This window comes from Thamnophis elegans, chromosome 7 (genome assembly GCF_009769535.1).
Source record: "Thamnophis elegans isolate rThaEle1 chromosome 7, rThaEle1.pri, whole genome shotgun sequence".
Classification (NCBI taxonomy): domain Eukaryota; kingdom Metazoa; phylum Chordata; class Lepidosauria; order Squamata; family Colubridae; genus Thamnophis; species Thamnophis elegans.
Genome location: NC_045547.1, coordinates 70,887,075 through 70,911,585, shown reverse-complemented (window position 1 = coordinate 70,911,585; position 24,511 = coordinate 70,887,075). Strand labels below are relative to the sequence as shown.

Genomic DNA, 24,511 nt, shown 5'->3' with positions numbered 1-24,511 from the left:
GTATACAAGTGATATTGTTTAATGAAAAGATGATTAGTTGACTAATTAATATATTTATTAAAACATGTCCTTTTAAAATCAGGTACTTAAAACAATCATGATTGATCCTTGAACATTAGTCTTCTTCCAGACGTTGATACAGATCTGTTGAATGAAACCGAGTTACTATTTTATGAATAATTGCGGAATCAAGATTTCAAGAATGACACTATGGCAATGACAGTATTTGAACAGACTAAGCAATTTTTTTGTAGTATTTCACAGTTAATATGTAATCATGTAAGGATTCTTGGTCTAGAACTGTTCAGACAAAAACATAATTTCCGTCTTTCCCATCTTAGAGTCCCAACACTATATTGGGGTATAATTTTCATAAACTCCAATTTAGACATCTGGAGGGCATTAAAATAGAGCTGTGATATTTGCCAGGGAGGCACAAGGAGAATCAACATGCAGAAAGCATAATCATGATGAAAGAATATAGTCCCTACCCATTTTTTGTTCATTTCAAATGTTACACACCAAGAAGGAAAAGTCTACCACGACTCGCCACAGCCAAGTTGACACAGCCAATTTGGTGTGGCCGACTCACTGCGGCCAATTCTCCAAGGGACAACTCGCCATGGCCAAGTCAATCAATCAATTAACCAGAATAGAGCTGGAAGGGACCTTGGAAGTCTTCTACTCCAGCCCCCTGCTCAAGTAGGTCACCCTATACTGTTTCAGACAAGTGACTGCCTAGTCTCTTCTTTAAAACCTCCAGTGATGAAGCATCGCCATGGGACAAGAGTTACACTAATATCAAAGGAATAATGGAATAGAATAATTAAAGAAAGGAGAGACAAAATGAAATGTGAATGACAAAAATTAAAAGTATTTTAAAAGTTATTTTAAATAATTGAATTGAATTGTCCCGCAATGAGTTGTCCCGTGGCAAATTGGCTGTGACGAGTTGTCCCATTCCAAGAAGAAATGGACTCTGTGGCTGTTATTGAGTTGAAAGTAATATGTTGGGTACTTTACTCTTTGCCCAATGTGCTAAAACCAAATTAGAGCTGAATTAATTTCTTAATTCTGGAGTGCTTATTTTAAACCCTTGCTCGATAGCATATTATACTAATCAAAAAAAAAATTTGGGACAGAAAAGATCAAAATCTAAAGACTGCTGTTGTTTTCATGGTTAGTGCCCTTGACTTTCTAGACTCTACTAAACATTTTTAAACATCTTGTGACTTTTATCTCTGTCGTATTAACAGCTGATGGTGAAACTAAGCCTGGGTAGTACTAGATTGTTAGGTAAAAAGGGTTCGCTGTATTGTTTTGCATACTATTCCCACGCTTTGCAACATGACTGCAGGCAAACTTGTAATTCTACTTTGTTATAGAACAAGTTTAAAGCATTACAGATTAAAGATAATATGCAGTCTAATTTCCTAATAGGAAATAGAATTAAGAGACATATATTTTCCTGGTCCTATATTGTTGTCATTTGTATGTGCTATTAACATCACTTTTACACAAAATGACAGACATGAAAATGAAGTCCTATTTTCTGTTTACTGCTGTCTTTCATAGAAGAATGTGTCATGAGAATTTAAACATGGATAATCTCATAGTTACGAACTTCTACTGCCAGATCTGTAAGAGGGGAAGATAGAAGGAGAATATAAAGTGCTCATTTTTAAAATCATTTATAAATAATTGATATTTGAGAATTAAATTTGATCATGCAATGTTAATACAGTAAATAAATGAGTTAACCATGATAGAATAAAAACATAGGTCTTTGTCAAAAGGTCAAGAATATTTCTAAAGCTAACATTTCTAGAATATTTCAAACGTGGAATCTCCCATAAAGTTCCATCAATGGATTTCTATCCTTTAAAATGTTTAACTGATTTTGACAGAACCGCAATTAAAGGTTGATTCATCAAAAAATCGTATTTAGGGTATATTGGATTCACCAATTAATGTGTTTGAAAGAAGGGACATCAGATTTTCGATGCTGGAATGACTCACTGACCCATATGATACGCTTTCAGGCCACAAGAATATGATACAGAGTTACTTCTTAGTAGTTTATTGTTGTTCATTCATAGACGTAATCTTCCTAAGTTAACACAACTATCTGCTGCATAACTATATAGATCATGCTGGAAGTGGCATGGAGAGCCATCTCTCTGTGCATGCAAGTCGTCACCCGTTGCTCTTCCGAGTTCCCGCCCGCCGGCCAGCTGGTCTTCACACATATGGGAGCACTGGAAACTGAAAGAGGAGCAGCCCGGTGCACATGTGCATGCTGGGTTACTGCTCTTCTGGTTTCTGGTGTGTGCATGTGCACTGGCCACCTGGTCGTCTGGTTTCTGGAACTCACGTGCATGCAAAGACCAGCTGGCCGGTGCGCATGCATGCGCTGGAAACCAGAACACCATCTTCCCAGCAAGAACATGCACCCCAGCCAACTGGTCATTGCACACAGATGCTTACCAGAAATCAGAAGACCAGGTGGCTGGTGCGCATGCGCACGCTGGAAACAGGAAGATGTGCACCAGGTGGCTGTTTTCTGGTTTCCAGCACGCTTCCGTTTCGGCACTTGATGCCGAAAAGGTTCGCCAGCACTGATATAGATATAATCTGTGAATTGCTAGGGTGGGCCTGTCTTAACCTTCTCCCTGCTACTAGACTTTCCAAACTTTGTTGCCCCTTTGCCCCCTGGGAAATAGTAAACACACACACACACACACACTTTTATAGGAACATATTTAACTGTTAAACATCTTACAACAAAATTTGTATTCATGTTATACCAGGGAATTCATTAGTGAACTAGCGACTATCGATAAGTTTACAATATAAGATGTCATTTTCTTTTCTTAGATTATATTTTTAATTTATATTTTTAATTTAAAAAATATTTTTCTCTTTAAGATCAACATTTTAAAAGCGACAGTCTTACAGAACATTCCAGGTAGTGGAGATTGCAGTGATAAAATTACAGTTGTGTTACTGTGATGAGCCACAAGAAAACAAAATATAACATATGGTTAAAATAAAAATTATATATAAATATGAATGCTGCTAGCACTTACTGGATTACCATTCACAAACTGGCATTGTAGAGGCTGGCTCCCTGCCAATAGGCCAATCACACAAGCCTCCTTTGCCCTTCTCCACCCTTAATCTGATAAGCACATTATACACATTATAACAGAATGGAGACTATAGGCACATATAACCAATTGTTTTAGTCTCACCTGCTTCATACCCTTGGGCGTTGGCACACCTGGTAGTGTCCCAGTATTCCCCCTCAAGTAATGCTGATAACATGGCAATTAATGAGCCAGAATAAAGGTTCTTCTGCAATTTCATAATTGCATGTAAGAGGAAAGGCGAGATCACTCCCTAGCATGAATAGAAATTGCATTGTGATCTTTTTAGAACTCATAATAATCAGGTTCTCAGAAAGACAAATTAGTCTTCTCTGATATCCAGAAATTTTGGTTAGTAAACTTGCAGTGATGCAGCTTACGTGTAATTGAAGTTTTGTTGGGAGAGGAATTGCTTCGTAACGTTACATATGGTAAATATCCAGAGGCAAAAGTTAGTTTAAGCTGATACGGTAGTTGAACACCTAGAACTGGTCTACTCCAAACTCATTTGATAGGAGGCATGGGACTAAGACATGGTGGCTCGGTGGCTGAGCTTGTCGATCAGAAAGCTTGTTGGCAGTTTGGCGATTCGAATCCCTAGTGCTATGTAACTGAGTGAGCCCCCGTTACTTGTCCCAACTTCTCCCAACCTAGCAGTTCTAAAGTATGTAAAAATGCAAGTAGAAAAACAGGGACCACCGTGGTGGGAAGGTAGCAACGTTCCGTGCGTCTTCAGTGTTTAGTCATGCCAGCCACATGACCACAGAGATGTCTTCGGACAGCGCTGGGTCTTTGGCTTTCCAACGGAGATGAGCACCACCTCCTAGAGTCAGGAACGACTAGCACATATGTGCGAGGGGAACCTTTACTCTTACCTTATGGGACTAAAAAAATGGCAGTAGGGAATTGAATGAAGTCTAAAATTCTTATATGGGTGGACCTTAGCATTTCCTATGTGAGTGTGAGAATAAGACCTTTGCTTGGTCCAGATAGATGCTAAGAGAAACAAAAATTGATCAATAAAAGTTTTTTTTTAATGAGCTTGATTGGAAAAACCCTTCAATGCTATGTGGGATATAATTTCCTTTCTTGACACAAGAGAAACCAATATTCATAGCCTGGATCTGTGAAATGACCTGTCTATATTACATTCATTCTGTAATTCAAACACGTTTCTATCTCTGCAGTTTTTAAACAAAAAGGGGGTGGGGGAATGAGCCATAAGTCTATGTATGGCTTTCCACTGAAAATTGTATTCTTGTTTTTCTATGCCACATTTAGTTTCTCCACGGGTTTAGAACATACAACATGGAATAACATTGTTGGAAGGGACTTTGGAGGTCTTCTAATCCAACCCCTTTCTCGAGCAAGAGACCCTATACCATTTCAGACCAGTGGTTGTCCAATTTATTAAAAGCCTCCAGTGATTAGGCACCCACAAGTTCCACTGGTTAATTGTTCTCACCATTAGGAAATTTCTCTTTAATTCAGGTTGTTTCTCTCCTTGATTGCTTTCCATCCATTGTTAGGAAAGTTGAAACAAATTACCTGTAGTTGTTTCATCTGTTAAGATTCACCCTTAAGAAATTATAGATCAATATTGGCTTAAAGGCAGTCATTGTTGTGCCAGTTTACATGTGGTGCTTGGGAAGTTTGATCCTAGACAATTTCTTTGGTTTCCAAAATGGAAGCTGACTCTCAGCAAAGCAGACTGATATTCTCTGGCATTAACCGTATTTCCAAGAATGACTCTTTAGAAAGCTTAAATATGTAATTGGGAGTACAGTATCCCATCTGTCGACAAAAAGGATAAAGATAAGCAGGAATAGTAGAAAATATCATGGAGGATGGATTTGAGAGGGAGCAGATTGTACATGTTTATCAGAATACTTTGCTTTGATTATATTCTGACGACAGTTATTCGGTAAATTGACACATACCAAAGAGGGCCCGTACCCCTTTCTCAAAAATTAAAACTGTATGCACAGCTTCAATAGTGTTTGTTTGTTTGTTTGTAAAACCACCAATAGAACCAGTTTGGTGTAGTAGTTAAGGCATTAGTCTAGAACAGGGGTCAGCAACCTGCAGTTCTGGAGCCGCATGTGGCTCTTTCATCCCTCTGCTGCGGCTCCCTGTTGCCAGTCGGATCCACAATTTATAGGGCTTTGGGTTAGGATAGGTAGAGGAAAAAGTACAGTGCACTAGGAGGAGACTCTACAGTGGGGGAACCGGACTTCTGGTCGACAGAAGAAAAAGAACGCCACGCTAGGAGGAGACTCAGTGGTGGGGGAACTGGACTTCCTTCCGGTCGGCTCCAGAATTAAAAGGGGGGCTTTCAGTTAGGACCTTTGTGGTTGTTTGAGTGTTTAAGGTTGCCGGCCCCTGGTGTAGAAACTATTCTACTCCTGCCTTAGATACAAAGCCAGCTGGGTGACCTTGGACTAGTCACTTACTTTCAGCCCTACGGGGGAGGCAATGGCAAACAATTCCTGAAAAACTTTGCCAAGAAAACTTCAGGGACTTGTTTAGGCAATATTTGAGAATTGGGTACAATTGAGAGGAAGGGGGAGGAAAGCCACCCACCTTGTTAACAATTCTGGTTGGTGTGCAACATTATAAACACAAGTAACAAATAACAAGCACAAAGAGAAAAGGAAAAATAAAGATCATTCTGGTGGATAAGTTTTTAGCATCCACTAAAAACTTACCAAACCTCTCACAGGAAGCTCACACTCCACTCTGGACTAGAAACTGAGGAAAAAGCCGGGTATTCAAAACCTGTCTGAGAGAATGCTGCTCAAAGGGCTGATTCCTTGAAGGAGAACTAGCTTATGGAGTCTAAAAGTTAAGGGGCATACCGTATTTTTCGGAGTATAATGCGCACTGGAGTATAAGACGCACCAAGATTTTGAAGAGGCAAATTTTAAAAAAAGTTTTTGCACTCTGTAGATCTCCCAAAAATGTTTTTTTGACAAAAAAGGGCATGCATAGCCTTTAGGAGACTTGTAGAGTGCTCCGGGGAGGGGGGGGGAGACAAGCAAAAAGGACTCTTTTTTTTTGCGAAAACAGGCCCATTTTTTGTCAAAAAAAGGGCATGCTTAGCCTTTAGGAAGCTTATGGAATGCTCCTGGCGGCTGAGGAGGCAAAAATGAGCAAAAAAACAGCCTGTTTTTCTCTGATTTTTGCCCCTGCCAGCCCCCAGGGACACTCTGGAGCCTCCTAAAGGCTATGTACGGCCATTTTTGCAAAGGAGGCAGAGTTTCAGGAGGCCAAAAATGCTGTATTCAGTGTATAAGACGCAGCCAGATTTTCACCCTCTTTTTTGAGGGAAAAAGGTGTGTCTTATATTCCAAAAAATATGGTAACATATTTTTAGTGTGGAAGGAATTGGAAAAAAAGCTATTTCCTAATTCACTTATTATGCCTTGCCCTGATTTCATCTATTCAAACTTCTCAAATGCCTGTGGCACTTCATCTCCATGACATTGTATTGATTTAATGGAACTACATGTGTCTTGACATTCTTGGCCAAGTTTCACGGTACTGTAAATGATTCCAAGATACCGAATTATAATATCTTATTGATAAATGCAGTAATTCAGTGTGTAAACAACATCATTACAATAGTGTCTAAATGATAGACAGTGTTGTTGTAAGCTCATAAACCAGTTTCTGAGGTCTTAATATGGTGGTTATTATAGCTTTATAGCACATAGATCTTAAAAATATCAACTTACATGTTATACTTCAGCATAAAATTTCACATATACAGTAGACAGTCTTAACTCTGCAATGTAAGAAATTGTGCTAGTTTGGAATAATGAAAGTTCCTTGTTTGTACATTAAATAAATAATAACTATAAAAGAAACTCATTTCATGAAACTTTTACTTTTTTTCAACCTTTTATTGTTATTTCCCACCCCCAAAACATTTCAGTTTGTTTTCTCAATTGAATTGTATAGCTTATGTTTTATACAAAAGGTGGAAAAAATTCTGAAGTGATTTATCTGGGTTTTTTTACAACTAAAAAACCTGGCATTTTAACACGGTGGTGTAGTCATTTAATGTCCACTGTACATTCATTATAGTCACTGCATATTATATTCTATGAGTTTTTGATAAACTGCCCCGAGGTTACAGCCACCATCTTTTTTTAGTATCATGACAATAGCACAGGATAGCATACATACAGTATCTCAGACATTGCTCCTATAATTGGCAATTAAAATATAGTTGCCTTATGCCTGGGATGACTGTAGTTGATGCTAAAATGCAATTCTTACAATGGCTAAGAGCTGTAATGGATAGCTTCTAAAGATCAGTCACATTTGACATTGAGTCTTGTTATCTTTTCAACTGAAAATCTATTAGTTGATTTTTTCCCCCGCAACGAGTGCATTGTTTCGTCATTTATCATTATATATGGCTTTTTTGTTGGTAAGCCAATTTGAGTTGAGTTTTGCTGAAAAACAGTCTAAATATTTTATAGATAAAGTTGGTGCTAATCAGAAAAGATGACCATAGTTTAAATCAGTGGTATAAAGTAGCTTTGTAAGAGTCAGGTCCAGTGCTAAAAAGTTTCTTGTATTCAAAATGCCAAAATATATTGGAGATACTTACCATTACTGTTTTTAAAACTTTTGCAAAACATTTTAGCCATTCATCTAGTGGTTAAGGCACCAGGGTAGAAAGTGAGACACCTGTAATTCTTTTTTGTTGTTAGTTGCAAAGTTGTGTCCGACCCATCGCGACCCTATGGACAACATTCCTCCAGGCCTTCCTGTCCTCCACCATCCTCAGGAGTCCATTTAAGCTCACGCCTACTGCTTCAATGACTCCATCCAGCCACCTCATTCTCTCTTGTCCCATTCTTCTTTTGCCCTCAGTCTTTCCCAGCATTAGGCTTCTCCAGTGAGTCCTTCTCATTAGGTGGCCAAAGTATTTGCATTTCATCTTCAGGATCTGGTCTTCTAAAGAGTGGTCAGAGTTGATCTCTAGGACTGACCGGTTTGATTGCCTTGCAGTCCAAGGGACTCGTAGGAATCTTCTCCTGCACCATAGTTCAAAGGCCTCAATTCTTTGGCGCTCAGCCTTATGGTCCAACTTTCACAGCCATATAGTGCAACTGGGAAAACCATAGCCTCATTGTTTCTTACCATCCCTTTTTTAAAAACTTTTGCAAAACATTTTAGCTAGTTTCGTCTAGTGGTTAAGGCACCAGACTAGAAAGTGAGAGACCGGGAATTCTAGTCCTGTCTTAGTCATGAAAGCCTACCTCACAGGGTTGTTGTAGTAGGGACAATAGGAGAAGGTGTATTGAACATGTTTGCCACCTTGAATAATTTGTAAAAGTAGTAAAGGAGGAATAGAAATAACATTAATAAAATAAACATTCAAATGACTTCAATGGCTCATTGTTAAAAATACACGAAGTGAATATGTCTTGCAGCTTTTTCTTCCCATGTTGTTCTTTTTCTCCTTCCCTGTTTTCTTGTAAGCTTATTCATACATGCATCATACAAATATGTGAGCTAAAGCTAAAGATCACTGAGTTGAAAGTATTAACCAATTTGTGGGTGGAACAAGACTAAAAAAATATGTGTTGTTGATACTAGTACTGAAATGACTGAGAAATATGAGAACAGGTTAGAATTAAAGTCAATTGATTTAATTGATAAAATAAAAGATGTTGGATAGCCATTTGTCTGAAATGATATAGGGCCGTAATGGCGAACCTATGGCACGTGTGCCATAGGTGGCACATGGAGCCATCTCGGTGGACACTGAGCTCCGGTGTGTACCTACTGATTTTCTAGCCTGCTGGGTCCACCGGAAGTCGACAAATGAGCTGTTTCTGGCCTCGGGGGGTGGGGGGAGGCCGTTTTTGCCCTCCCCAGGCTCCTAGAAATGCTCTGGATCCTGGGGAAAGCAAAAAACAGGTCCACCGTGCCATCGCATGCCAAAAGTGGGGGGAGCGTGAGGGGCGCGTACACATGTGCAGGATTTGGGTGCATAGAATCATGGTTGTGGGCACGTGCATGCACAAACCCCTGCACTCCCCCCACTTTTGGCACACGATGGCAAAAAGGTTAGCCATCATTGGTATAGGGTTTCCTGCCTAGGCAGGCGGTTGGACTAGAAGACCTCCAAGGTCCCTTCCAACTCTGCTATTGTATTATTATTGTATTATTGTATTAGTCAAACTTCTGTGTTTATGTTAAGGGGCATTCTTTCTTTCCCATTTCTTTTATTTCTATGGAGATTAATATGTAGTGACCAAAAGTAATTTGCATTTAGTAATTTTCTGCTGGCAGAAAATGTGAAAGATTTTCATTTTGAACCCTTCTCTCTCTTTTCTAAAAGTTATAAACCTACTTGCTTTTGACCCAATAAAATTATTTTTGTCTTTATTAGTATCAGCCTGGAATGGACTTTTCACTGCCCCCAAGGAGCAGCAGTAAAACATTAGATAGATGAGATCAGTGTCACCACTTTGAATGATGAACTGGAGTAGGGTGAGACTGTCAGAGCAGTGTGTGTGTGTGTGTATGTGTAAGCAAATAATTGTTCCCAGAAATTATGCAAAAGTATTTCTCAGTAGCATGAGATATAATAATTGATAACATTTACACAGTATCTTTATTTGTTGGATAGGACAGCCTGGCATAAACTTTTGTAGTTCAGAATAGCCCAAAGGGTCATTTTTGATATATATATTTATCACAGAAACAAACCAACATCCTAGAATGCTAATCTATGCATTCAAAGTAGGATTTTTGGATCTATTACTTGTAAGGTAAATTGAGACTGAAATATAAAATGAAGGACTAACCAACCAGCGTGCTTCTAAGTACTTCAAAATTATACAGATAATCCTCATTTACAGACCATAATTGTAATCAGCAACTCTGTCACTAAGTGACACGGTCGTAAAGTAAAATGCATGACTGTGCCTGACTTACAGTGTCAGATCTGCCGCAGTCATTAAGGAAACCATGTGGGTTTAAATATTTTAATATCGCATGACCACAACCTGTGGCTTCCTGTTAGCCTCCCCCATTGACTTATTGGAAGCTGGCTGGGAAAGTCAACGAATGGTGACTATGGGACTGTGCAACAGTCATAAACCTGTATTGGTTTCCAAACACCCCTCCCGCCACCATCTCTACTGGTTCGCCCGAACCGAATAGAACTGGCTGAATTGCACTACTGCCTCAAACACCCCAAAAAAGAACAGCTGTTAAAAGACAATCAAGCCCTCAGGATCTACCTCTCTACCACTTAAGGCGTGGGTAAACAGAAAGTTCTAAAGGCAAATAAAAAGTTTTCAGAATGTTTATGGTAAGATTTCCTTTAAAACAACAATAGCATGGGTTTATCTTCTTTTGCAGGATTTATTCGAAACTAATTTCTGGCCTATCAGTTTTTGTAAGCAATTGTAAAAGCAAGGAGGAGAATGGAACAGAGATTGTTGGCTTCTGTTCTAACTTGAAAGAACTTGGGGCACCTCCCAAGGCCAAGCTCCTAGGAGTTAAAAAATGAATCTTTGCACCAGTTTCCTAGATTGATACGAGGCCTTAAAGGGAGCTGGTAGATCAGTGATTTTTTTTTTTAAAGACAAAACATGAGAGACATAGATTTCTAAATTATCAAATAAGCTTCATAAATTGATGCACAAACTTGGATATTAGCTGATGCGGTCTAATTGATGTGTTCTAATGTTCCTGTTAACACTGAAGCATTAATACAGGTTTTTCAAGTGACTCAGACTCATCTAGTTATGAAACGGAAGCCCTGAAGCAAAGCAAAGGTGGAGAATTTTTTTTTGATAGGATAAATTGGGTGAAAGGTCAGAAGACCATCCTATTTGGCACTATAACTCCCACCTGCGTGGGAGGTATATGGTGAAGAATGATGAAGAACTGAGTGACTGGAGTTTCCCATTCCTGATCTGCTGTGTGTTAAATGCCACTTTTTAAGTTTTAAAAAGCACTGGTGTCAACTGAAATAATGGGGTTGTATAAAGAAAAATGTCCCCCTTGCACATATGTGCTAGTCGTTCCCGACTCTAGGGGGGCAGTGCTCATCTCCATTTCCAAGCCAAAGAGCCAGCGCTGTCCAAAGATGTCTCCCTGACCATGTGGTCGGCATGACTAAATGCCAAAGGCGCATGGAACGCTGTTACCTTCCCACCAAAGGTGGCCCCTATTTTTCTACTTGCACTTTTTACATGCTTTCCAACTGCTAGGTTGGCAGAAACTGGGACAAGTAACAGGAGCTTACTCTGTTATGCAGCGCTAGGGATTCGAACTGCTGACCTTTCTGATCGACAAGCTCAGCACCTTAGCTACTGAGCCACCGCATCCCTTTAGGTTTTATAGAAGGGAAATGCCACATTTAATGCCCTATGCTAAATAAATAAAACCTCATTTAATGTCTACTGAAATCTAGAGCCAATATTGAGAAACATGAGTTGATGTTGGCCAAACTTGTATGTGGTTTTCACGATAACTCTTACAGAAAAGGGAAATAACATAAAGCATGCTCTATGGGAAAAACACACACAACGGTCTGTGTGTTATATTAATATTATTATAAAATACGTTCATATAAGCAAAAATAAAAGAATTACCCTGTTTCCCTGAAAATAAGACCTTCCTGGATAATAAGCCCAATCGGGTTTTTGAGCGCATGCGCTAAAATAAGCCTTTCCCTGAAAATAAGCCCTCCTCAAAAATATTGCAACACAGAAGCATCTCTGAGGTGACCATGCTCGCCACTTCCTGCACCCCAAAAATAATAAGACCTCCCTGAAAATAAGGCCAAGCGCTTATTACGGGGGACAAAAGAAAATAAAACCCTGTCTTATTTTTTGGGAAACATGGTAGATAATAGAGTGATAGATATTCACTTAGAAATATTAAACAAAGCTTTTGCATTTAATGCATTTTGGGGTTTCGAAGAAAATGTTGGGTGGCTTTTTGAAAAAAGAGATCTATTTAGTTGAAAGCCAAGCCACATAATTTCCCATTTCTTCTCTTTTTTTTCCCCTTTGGCAAACAAACAAAAGATCTTGTCAGACTTAAGTGGATGCCATCTGTATTGAGCTGGTGGACTGGGATAAAATAGCCAAGGAATTACGTGGGAAGACGATAATAGAAAAATCATAGTTTCATTATTTTTCAAGTAATGTTAGCAAGTGTCTAGTAATGAAAATCCGAGATCCAAAAAAACAATGAACTCCAAGCTGTAAAAGAGAATAATACATTCATCCAGAGAACTGGTGCAGTGGAATAAATATGAATGTTATGAACACAATTAATGGGTAGAAAAACCCATCCCAGTTAGAGATCCAAAAGAAAGAGAATAAATCTTGTTAAGGCCAAGCCATCAGAGTAACATAAGTGAATTGTTGCCAGACAAATCCAATTATTTCACAGCCATATTTTTTCTTAATTAAATTACATTGCCATCATTATTTATCTCTCTCTTATTTGCCATTTAGACGGGTTAGTTTATAAATTCTTCTTTTCTTACTTCTCCTTGACTTTGTTTAAATTATAGTTGTATACTAGATGGCCTAGCCTTTGGTTAAATTATTGAAATCATTGGCTTTGGTGTGCATTAGAGCATTTATCATTTTCTATATAAGCCCAAATAAATCCCCTGAAGGGTGAAGTTTGTTCTCTAAAAGTCAGGCTATAATCCGCCACCGTGGTCCAGTGCAGGATGTTAGATACACATAGTCCTTGACCAACAACTTGGGACCAGATCTTCCATTGCTAAGTAATGTAGTTAAATGGTGGATTTTATCACCTTTTTTGTTGCACTTCTTAGCAAATCACTGTGGTGTTGAGGTTAAAAATCCCTGTTATTTTTAATGTTCTATATTCTGTATTCCAGAGTCACCTGGGTAATGACATGGGTACATAAAAATTGATAAATAAATGTGAATAAATAAATAACGTATCTGCTTATTGGTCAAAACTTGGTTGAATGTTTCTAGAAAAATGCTTTTCACTTCCCTCAAAAATTAAATTTTAATAGTATAATTTGAGATCTCCTCTATACCAGTGGTCTCCAACCTTTCCAGCTTGGTGGCCTGGCGAGTGGGGAAAGTTGTGTGCATGTGGCAGGCAAATTCATGAGTATGTGCAGGTCCATTTGCACAAGTGATGGGTGTGTTCGCCCACCGTTTGCGCAAAGGGAGCTTTGTGCATGAACTTATGTAAGTGGGCCGCAGCCCAGGGGTTGGGGACTCCTGCTCTACACCACAAAATTATTTTGCTTCTATTGGCAATCACTTATTATATTCTTTAGCATTTCAACAAGACAAATGACTACTTCAGCTTCAACCACAATAATACACAAGCAAACAATAAACAAGGTAAACCGCTCCAAACGCATTGCAGAAAATACGACTTCAGCAACAGAGTCTATCAATGCCTGGAATGCACTACTTAACTCTGTTGTTACATCCCCAAACCCCCATAATTTTAACCTAAGACTGTCTACTGTTGACCTCATCCCATTGCAAAGAGGTCTGTAAGGAGTGTGCATAAGCACACCAGGGTGCCTACCATCCCTGTCCTACTGTCTCCATTTATTCATGTCCATTTACTGTGTTCATATTTAGGTTTATACTTATACCTGTTATCTTTTACATGGTGGGAGCCGAGGTGGCGCAGTGGGTAGAGTGCCGTACTGCAGGCCACTTCAGCTGACTGCTAGTTCAGCAGTTCAGCGGTTCAAATCTCACTGGCTCAGGGTTGACTCAGCCTTCCATCCTTCCGAGGTGGGTAAAATGAGGACCCAGATTGTGGGGGCGATATGCTGACTCTGTAAACCGCTTAGAGAGGCCTGAAAGCCCTATGAAGCGGTATATAAGTCTAACTGCTATTGCTATTGCTATGTTTGACAAACTAAATAAAATAACATCAGCAGATATCACAGTTTGAAACCTAGCATTGTGTTTTTATATATCCTTTTCTCCCTTGGATCATTTAAACATTATTTTCATGAGTGACACATTTAGATATAATAGAATGTACAGCTTTAAATTTGTAGTGTATGTTCTTACAGCAAATAAAGTAATCTGTCACATTTCAAATAGCGCCTAAGTGACGACTGGGTTAACTCTCTTAAATGAGGTGGTAGCTATTCATAGTCAGAATGTTATTCTAAGTAAAGGAGGGATGTCAGAAGTCAGCTTATATTTACCTTGGGCCTGGTAGGAGTGTAATACAGACAGCTTCTGCTTCCAGAAGCCAAACTTTGTTGTCTATATGACAAGTGTCTACCACACCAAATATGTAGCTGTGTAACAGGATATGGGATTTTTCTTAGAACAGTTTTTAAAGAAAACACTCCCAGCTTGCTGGTAGTACAAATAGTGACTATGTTTCGTGGAAGAGATTTGTAGAATAGAGATGTCACTTGCAGCTTTAAGATTATCCTCATGTTTATATTTGGCTTCCATAATTTAAATTTGTTTTTTTAATGGGCAGGTTGTCAGTATTTTTTGTGATTTGAAAAAATTGTTCAAGAATTGACATAAATGATTTTTCCAGTTTTCTCGTTTATGTTTGGGACAAATGCAGACATTTGCTTTGCTTGAGTCACCTAAAAGGGATTAATTGGCAATAGGAATTATACATTACTTACAACTATTGTTTGTTTTGTCATGTAGGGAGTATAAGGGGGTTTTTTTTGCCATTGAGTTTGTAGCTTTTAATCAGTTGGCTTTGTTCAAGTTAACATAGCGTATTTATATATATATTTTTACTAACCATCAGAAAAATACTTGCTTGAAGTTTCAAATATCTAATTCCTGATTCAGAAATAATTAAAGCGACCTAACGGACAAACTGGAAGTGACTTCCGGTTTGCTTGAAGGGCTGTTTTTAGTCCTCCTGAGCCTTCAGGGAAGCCGCCTGAAGGTCCCTGAAGACTCCGGAGAGCTTAAACCAGCCCTACGAGCAAACCAGAAGTCCGTTGCCGAACTTCCGGTTTGCCTGTAGGGCCGGTTTTTTTGCACTCTGGAGGCTTCAGGGAAGCTCCTGAAGCCTCCAGAGGGCCTCCGGGAGGGGCAGGGGGCTGTTTTCGCCCTCCCCAGGCTCCTATAAAGCCTCTGGAGCCTGGGGAGGGTGAAAAAATCATGCAAAAAATGGGGGGAGCGCCTGTCATGGGCGCATGCATGCTGGGGATTGCGCATTGGATTATGGGTGTGGCACGCCTGCACACAACCCCCCTGAGGTCCCCACGCTTATGGCACGTGAGCCAAAAAAGGTTCGCCATTGCTGGACTAGACATACCCAATTCCTGCAACCATTCTTCATATCTTTTAGCCTCCAGCCCCCTAATCATCTTTGTTGTTCTTTTTGGAACTTTCCATAATCTCAACAAGTTTTTTATGTTGTGGCGACCAAAACTAGATCTTATCAAAGTATTATAAAATGGTAGTAACACATGACCTTGATTCTATCCCCCTGTTAATGCAGCCTAGAGTTGCATTGCTTTTTTACCTACATAATTTTAATCTACACACACACACACACTTCTTGTGTTTGTGTGTGTGTTTTCCAGCATAACTCTGGAATGCCTTGAGCAATTTCAACCAAACTTGGTACACAGATGACTTACTCTCTGGAAACAAATACTGTTGTGGTAAGGCCCCCCTAACACCCCTCGGGGGTATGTGTTATGTTAAGATACAGCCTGTTGTGTGTCAAATGGCTTCTACTGTATTGCCATAAAATGGCTTCTACTGTACAGCACAGTAGAATTACCATGGCAAAAGTTTCATGGTACTCCACAAGGGGTAAGGGGGAAAATCCAACATTAGAAATTACGTTTGGTCCGGACATTTTCCCCCTATAAATAAATACCCAGGCAACACCGGATTAGCAGCTAGTAGTAAATAATTGACTCTGTTAGAGCTGTACCATCTGCATGTATGGTACCAGAAGATTGTGTGTGTACTTTTAACGAGAATGAATGGAGATGCAGTGTTCCTTGACAAGAAGATATTAAAAGACTCCTTAATACTTTTTGAGGTTTTTTTAAACAATGTTTGTATAAAGGTCATAATATTGCCCTTCTATATATAATGTTTTACATTGCATAATGCAGCATTGTTTTGTTTCTAACTCCCCTGCGAAAAGTAATTACCAATTCAGAATGTCCCAGGCTTCCTTTTATTTGCTGCAAAGAAGCAATGAATATTCATGTGTTTCCTACCAAGTTTGACATTTTAATAATCAATTATAAAAGGTTTTTTTAATATGTAGTTTAATGCAGATATATTTTTTGTTTTTATCTTTCCTCCCAACAAACAGAATCAGGCCTCAGTTAGCCAAAGAGAAGATAGAAGGATGTCACATTTGCACATTGGTCACACCTGGTGAACCTCAGGTGTTTCTAGGAAAAGATAAGGCCTTCACTTTCGATTATGTATTTGATATTGAATCCCAGCAAGAGGACATCTACTTACAATGCATAGAAAAACTGATTGAAGGCTGCTTTGAAGGATATAATGCTACTGTATTTGCTTATGGCCAGGTAAGAATTGAGTAATTTTCTGATAAAATGTTCTGTGCATTAAAAAGGGGGGAAAGGGTACATTCAGACATATTCAGATTTTTCTAGAGGTTAGAATTACAGATTTTAATTTATAAGAAGTTAACAATATACAGAAAATATGTGTGTGTGTGTACATACACACACACATATCTACACACACACAACACACATATATACATACACATACATGTACGTGTGTGTATGGATAGATGTAGATAGATAGATAGATAGATAGATAGATAGATAGATAGATAGATAGATAGATAGATAGATAGAGGTATATACATTTGTGTGTTTATATGTATCTATCATTTTTGCTTCTTGAAAATCCACAGCTATTTCTATTGTATTTCTGCATCTTGAAAAAAAAGTTTCTCAAAGTTTACACATATAAAATATTTCAGTTATGTTACTTACAGTAAAACTTTGTTTAACCCATAATTTTTAATAGCATTTATGTTTTTAATGTTGAAATTCTGGCCTCGGTTGTGCTTCCATAATTATAATGTTTAGTCTTTTTAACTTTAGACAGGAGCTGGTAAGACTTATACAATGGGCACAGGATTTGATGTCAATATAATGGAAGAGGAACAGGGTATTATATCGCGAGCTGTAAAACATCTGTACAAGTGCATTGAAGAGAAAAAGCGTTCAGCTATTCAGCAAGGGCTTCCACCTCCAGAATTTAAAGTCAATGCTCAATTCTTAGAGGTAATTCTTTATAATAGAATCGATACTTAAGTATTTGTTTGTAATCATTATCACAGAGCTCCCTGTTGCCGTGTGTGTAAGGAAATAAATTAGATTAATACTTTTATTTATTTTAGTTGGGAAAATAGGAAGGGCATTGAAATTTGGTTCATATTGGGAATCTCTGCCTTCTGGAACAGTCTAAAATTATACTGCAGTAAACACAAATTACACAGTGTCCAAACTTCCCATTCCAATAAATCATATAAGTTTAGTAAAGTATAATTTAAAGCCAAGAAAAACCTTTGCAATATTGATCAGTAAGATGTCTCCTCTCTTTATAGGCCAAAGAAATAAAACAAGATTTGTCTTGTCTTGAACACGTGCAGTTTTGAAGGGTGTTTCCTTTTTAAATGCCTCTAAATATAGAGTTCAGAATTGATATGCAGAAAGTTCAAATTACAGTTGTCTAAACTTATACAGCTTCAGACATAGGATTCTCACTTTTTTTGTCAAAGTAGCAATTGGAGTGTGTGTGTGTGTATCTGAACATGTATACATGCAACACAAACTGAGTTTGATGGTTAGTTTACATAGTTTGATACCAAGGCCCTTGTCTTTGAATTTTAAAACTTTTCTCTAAATCATTCTTAGTCTTCTTTAACTTAAAGGGTATTTTTTGCATAACAATAAGGCTTTTCTGTCATTTCAATTAATTCAAATTAAATATAATTATATAATTAAATATTAAAAGCAATACCTTTCTTAGGCTAACCTATACTTCACAGAGTAATCTTCTTAGGAGGCATATTATGAATGATGCATTTAGTTTGTTAATTGTTGAATTCTGTTAAACAGCTTTTTACTCTTACTGACATCATTTCCCCCTATTGATTTAGCTTTACAATGAAGAAGTACTTGACCTGTTCGATTCAACACGTGATATTGATTCAAAGAACAAAAAGTCAAATATCAAAATCCATGAAGATTCAGCAGGAGGAATATATACAGTGGGAGTCACAACACGGACTGTGAACGCAGAATCAGAGGTGCCCTTGTGCAAAATAACACTATTTCTTGAAAACAACCAAAATATTTAATTTATTTATATTTCATTATTTTTCCCTCCAGAAAATTAAGTCAAGCACACAAGATTGCTTTCATTTTTATCCTTATGTACTCACTTTAGAGTGAGAATTGGCTTAACGTCACCAAGGGAGTTTCATAACTTTTAGCCCTAAGTCCAGCACTTAGTTATATTGGTCTGCAGCCCAAAGCAGTCTTAGTAATATATGTGTTTTTCAAGTATATATTCTCTTCTGTTTTGGATACATTAATTAGCTTTTTCCAATTTTACTCCAGAAGTACCAAACCCAAGTTCTGTTATTTCTGCTGCTATGGAGAAATGCAGAACAAAGTAAAATACGATGATAGCTTGCTGTGACAATCTCTTCTGAGCATGTGAGGACTGAGGCGGATTGTACCCTTATTTACTTTAGCTCTTTTCTGGTTCCCAGGCTGTTGCTGAAGTTACATTAAATATTCAAAGCACAGTTACAGGGAACAGAGAGTGAGAGAGAGGCACTACAAGGGGACATTGTTAGCATACTTGGAGTTACTATAACAACATAAGGTAGCCTTCTATTCACTGGAAACTGATCTATTTTTGCACTCCTGAGATTTCCAGTATGTTCTGTGATGCATTTTTTGGTGGGGGAGCCTTCTTTATAGATCCCTGATAATTAATTATACGGTTCTTTCGATATCTGCTGAGAATATAGGAAAGGTCACACTACTTTTCACTTTGCAGGCATGGACCTTCTGAAAGTTTGGGAATAGAATGGAAGCAAGTGAATAATGTCAGGGTTCCAAATAGCATCCAAAAGTAAACTAATAGAAAGTGTGGCAGGCCAAAGATCCAAAAGAAAAGATGGCGGCAGGCCTGACAAATAGGTTACAACAATTTCCATTACATCATTTCAAGGAGTTATCTAAGGTTTGCTTTAGCACAGGGATATCAAACTCATGCTGTCGTGGCAGCATCACGTGACATATCAGGACTCCTCCCCCCCTTTGCTAAACCAGGCGTGCGCATGGCCAGCTTGTGATACATCTGGCCTGCGGGCCATAAGTTTGATATCCCTACTTTAGTAAATTATGGGAAATAGCAATGGTTTGGAAGGATGCGAAATTAAAAACATTGTTCCTAAGAATCTGGAAAAATCAACATAAAAATAGTAAGTTTTTAACAATTTCACCTTGCTAAACCTAATTGGTTCTGATGGGTGCTTATACCTTTAAAAATGTTAATCAGTGACTCTTTTCCTGCCTGTTTGTTACAGATGATGCAGTGCTTGAAGCTGGGGGCTTTATCTCGAACTACTGCCAGCACACAGATGAATGTCCAGAGCTCACGTTCACATGCCATTTTCACTATCCACTTATGCCAGACTAGAGTTTGTCCGCCACTTGATGCTGTAGGTATCTAAGGAAGTGTTGTTGTTGCAGAAAATGACAGGCTTTCGACTTCTCAGGATACAGGAAAAGTTTATTTGGCAGCCAGGTGCAGAAAGCTAGCCCATGGCTTAGCATTGCAAGTTCTGAACAACCTTCATTATCGAAGCACGCATTCTTATACATTCTTAAAAGCATTGCAACACGGAAATACTTAATACATTTCTTAGTGGTTACCTTGAGAAGAAAACCTTATAAGGAGATGGGGTCTTACTTCCTGTTTTGTTTATGGAGTACGTGTCATTAACAAACTTTAATTGAACCTTGGACTTTTAACATAGGGACATCTTGTGGTTAGGCACTGGCTTCCTGTTCTTTTGCAAGTTGAAACTCTGCCTATGTGGCTTTAATATAGAAGTAAAGGGGCTCTAAGAGGCTGCCCAGCCTGACCCAGTAGGTTTCACACTTAATGTCCAAATCTCACTTTACGTCTGCTTTAGTGGAGTCTTAATTCTAGGAATATCTTGGCATCCAAATTTAATGAATAAGAGAGTTATTCATTGTATAGCACATATTTAATAAGAAACTTGCTTGGAATTATTTTATTTTATTACACTTTCTATCTCGTACAGAGGTGGCTCTAGCTTACAATCATTTAAAAAAAACACCAAGATGAAACATTTTTATTTCTTTTCTTCCAATCACATGCAACCAATCACTGTGTCCAGTTCTGGTCACCACGTTACAAAAAGGATGCTGAGATTATAGAAAGAGAGAGGAGCAAAAAAGGAGCTTTCTGACGAAGATGGAAGGTTTAGAACAGTGTTTGTCAACCTTGGCAACTTGAAGATGTCCGGACTTCAACTCCCAGAATTCCCCAGCCAGTGAATTCGCTGGCTGGGGAATTCTGGGAGTTGAAGTCCGGACATCTTCAAGTTGCCAAGGTTGACAAACACTGGTTTAGAACAAGGGAATTTAAATAAATATAAATAAAGTAAAACAAAGATAATAGGGTCTAGAGATTAAACTGTGTGATGAATAGTTAAGGGAACTAGGTATGTGTAGCCTAGTTCACGATAGCTGTTTTCCAGTATTAGAGGGGTAGTGACAGAGAAGAGTGGATTGAACTGTTCTTCAAAGCACCTCATCCTTTAAAGGCAGGATGAGAAGCAATGGCTGAAGCCTGTTAAAGAGAGATCCAATCTGAAATTAAGGAGACATTTCCCCACAGTAAGAACAATTAATCAATGGGACAAATTGCCCCATGGATTTGTGGCTGCTCCATTGCTGGAGGTTTTCAAGAATAGACTCAAACCATTGTCCAGAATGGTATAAAGTTTCCTGCCTTGAATAAGGGTCTATTTCAGCCCTATCATACTATGACTTTGTCTCTGACAAAGCCCATGTATGGGTTATTTAAAGCAGGGTTGGGTTCTGGCAGAGACTAATACCGGTTTGCTCAGGGACGCGCTGTGCATGAGAGTACCCTTGATGTGCGCTGTGTGCGCATTCGCAGTACAACTAAAATTGCTCTGCACATACGCAGAAGCAAAATAGCAATAGTAGTTAGACTTATATACCGCTTCATAGGGCTTTCAGACCTCTCTAAGCGGTTTACAGAGTCAGCATATCGCCCCTACAGTCTGGGTCCTCATTTCACCCCCCTCGGAAGGATGGAAGGCTGAGTCAACCTTGAGCCCGTGAGATTAGAACCGCTGAACTGCAAATAACAGTCAGCTGAAGTGGCCTGCAGTACTGCACCCTAACCACTGCGCCACCTCGGCTCTTAGGTAGAGATGGCGGCACCGTAAGCTGGTTCAGGGGTATGGCAGGCCTGGGTCACTGCCGGTTCCAGTGACCCAGGCCGCCAAGCTACTACCGGTTCAGCAGAACCGATCCGAACTGGTAGGAACCCACCACTGATTTGAAGTATTCCAAAAGCACCTTTTCAGCTGCTTTTTGTCTTTTGTTGTCTTAAAGATTATCACTCCACATGCAGAAATATAATCATCTGTGATTTTTTTAAAAAAAATGACGTATACTTATGTGATCTCTCTGTTGGTACTTTGTACAGCATGGTTTTACTATAATTTGATATAATTCTTTTTTTTCCTCAGTATAAATGTTTCTGTTTCTTATTGTAGGACAATGTGACAGACAACAGAATAATAATGGAGAACCCTCAGCTGAATGAGTTTGAAACTCTTACCGCTAAGTTTCATTTTGTGGATCTGGCGGGATCAGAACGATTAAAACGTACAGGGGCAACTGGAGAGCGAGCCAAAGAAGGCATATCTATCAATTGTGGACTTGTAAGTTTAAATTCCTGTTCTGCCTTGTCAGTAATCACATTCACATAAGATGATGCAGAAATCTTTAATATAGAGAATGAGACTTTTTTTTTTGCTAAAGTCACCCTGCTGGCTTTAATGCCTAAGGCAGGTGTTGTGGCCTATGGGCCACTGGCCCCTCCAACAGCCGAATCAGAGGAGGAGAAGGCGTGTGAATCAGGGCCAGCATCAAGGCAACCTGAGATCTCCAAAGGGGTAGAGGAAATGGAGCTGTCAGAGAGAGGGGGGGGGGGGAGGGAGGGAGGGAGAGAGAGGGAGGGGGCAGAGACTGGGACATCTGTCAGCCCTCAGATGGAGATTCAACAGCCCTCAGGTCTGTAGGTGGCTGATGAGGAAGAGGAGGAACAGTTGGGCCCAGTGCCTGATGCACAGATGCACAGAAGGCAGAGGAGAGGAGAGCAGTGGAAACCTATGGGCTGATCCTTGGTATGGAAGAGCCACCTCTTCTAGCAAAGCCCAACCCTAACTCTGGGGGTAAAAGGCAGGGAGCGGAGATGAGTAGGCATGGCAGACAACTATTCATCTCCCTGCTGGACAGACTTGTTAGCCTGTGTTGAGAGAGAAACACTTTGCCGGAGTTGCTGGCGCGCCTAATGAATCAATAAATCATTGATTTAAATACAGAGGGTTTGCCGTGTTTGGGGAGCTGGGTCAGAACAGCAGATCTAGAACTTAGAGCCATGATGGTACAGTGGTTAGAATGTGGTATTGCAGGCTAACTCACTGCTCACCGCCAGAGTTTGATTCTCACCGGCTCAAGGTTGACTCAGCCTTCCATCCTTCCGAGGTGGGTAAAATGAGGACCCAGATTGTTGGGAACAATATATGCTGACTCTGTAAACCGCTTAGAGAGGGCTGTAAAGCACTGTGAAGAGGTATATAGATCTAAGTGCTATTGCTATTTCCTATTTTTTAAAAAACCCTGAAGCACTTTATTGAAGGATCTTGTCGATTTGTCATGCTGCCTTTCTCCTTTAAACAGTAAACAGAATGCAGGATCAGCTGAAACTAAAGTATTCAATTCACAGAAAGCTTCCTGCCCATGAAACAAAATAGGCTGCTCTGAAATTTGCAGAGCTGTTGTGTATGGGAAGAGACACCCCCCCCCCCCAGTTCTTGAGCTACTTGATTTTTGTCAGTGATGCTTTGATTTCATTTGTTTATTTTGACCTGACCAATGTGATTTTTATATTTTCAGCTGGCATTGGGCAATGTAATAAGTGCACTGGGAGATAAGAGCAAGAGGGTGACTCATGTACCATACAGAGATTCAAAATTAACACGACTGTTGCAAGATTCCCTTGGAGGGAATAGGTATGAGCAAGTATTTAATTAAATATATCTTGTTTGAAAGCAAGAATGAAAAACTTTGGTTGACTTGCTGTTGTATATCTGCATTTAAATATTTTTTGTACTTTAAAGAAATGTTAAATGGCAGAATTGTTTTTATGACCTTGCAAATCATACATTATATGGCCATTTATTTTTAAGAATAAGCAGAAATAAATCTGGTTTTATAGAACACAAATAAATTATTTTCTTTTAAAAAAAAATTACATCTTCCAATGAACATAGAATAATAGAGTTGGAAGGGACCTTGGAGGTCTTCTAGTTGAACCCCCTGCTCAAGCAAGAGACTCTATGCCATTTCAGACAAATCATTGTCCAGTTTCTTTTTGAAAGCTTCCAATACCTTAGCATTTTTATTTAACATGGGCAAAGGTAGATAGATGGGCAGATGCCTAATGTTTAATTCCATTACATTTGAAAATTAAAGTAGGGCCAGAAAAACATTAAGATTTGTCTTTCTCAATCTCTTACAACACCTTGTTTTCTATTACTGTTCCCAGAGTTCAACTGTCCTGCTTTTTATTTCAACTGTCCTGCTTTTTATTTTAGAAAAATCCCTTCTGACCATTCTCCTAATTGTATTTTTTTAGTGTTATAATAGCAAGAGGAAATGTAAAATAGAAAAATAAAAAGCTTGAGTCATATTGTGATTAAGGACATAGGGTATTAATTTCCACATATAATTATCAATGTGAATTTTCACTAATTAGCAATTGCATTTAAGTTAACATTCAATAATTACAGGTTATCACATGCAAATTCATCTCACCATTGGTTATTTGATTTTAATATAATAATGTTTCCTCTGCTGCTCAACAGCAATCAACCTATAGTCTTCAATGGAACTACATCTACCTGGAGGGAAACATGCAGTGGGGTACCTGAAGATTCTGTCTTGGGCCGAGTACTCTTCAACATAAATGAGCTAGATGAGG

The 24,511-nt window shown here is 38.9% G+C and overlaps 1 protein-coding gene across 7 annotated transcripts in view; it reads left to right on the top strand.

The window, feature by feature from the left end:
* The window catches only part of KIF21A (kinesin family member 21A), a 93,721-nt gene that overhangs the window by 10,400 nt on the left and 58,810 nt on the right, over nt 1–24,511 (top strand). For all 7 annotated transcript variants that reach the window (XM_032220957.1, XM_032220961.1, XM_032220958.1 and 4 more), the window contains 6 exons: nt 16,488–16,710; nt 17,260–17,442; nt 18,321–18,470; nt 19,764–19,898; nt 22,020–22,187; nt 23,425–23,540. In XM_032220957.1, coding sequence (XP_032076848.1) covers nt 16,488–16,710; nt 17,260–17,442; nt 18,321–18,470; nt 19,764–19,898; nt 22,020–22,187; nt 23,425–23,540 — 975 coding nt within the window. The remainder of the gene's footprint in view (nt 1–16,487; nt 16,711–17,259; nt 17,443–18,320; nt 18,471–19,763; nt 19,899–22,019; nt 22,188–23,424; nt 23,541–24,511) is intronic.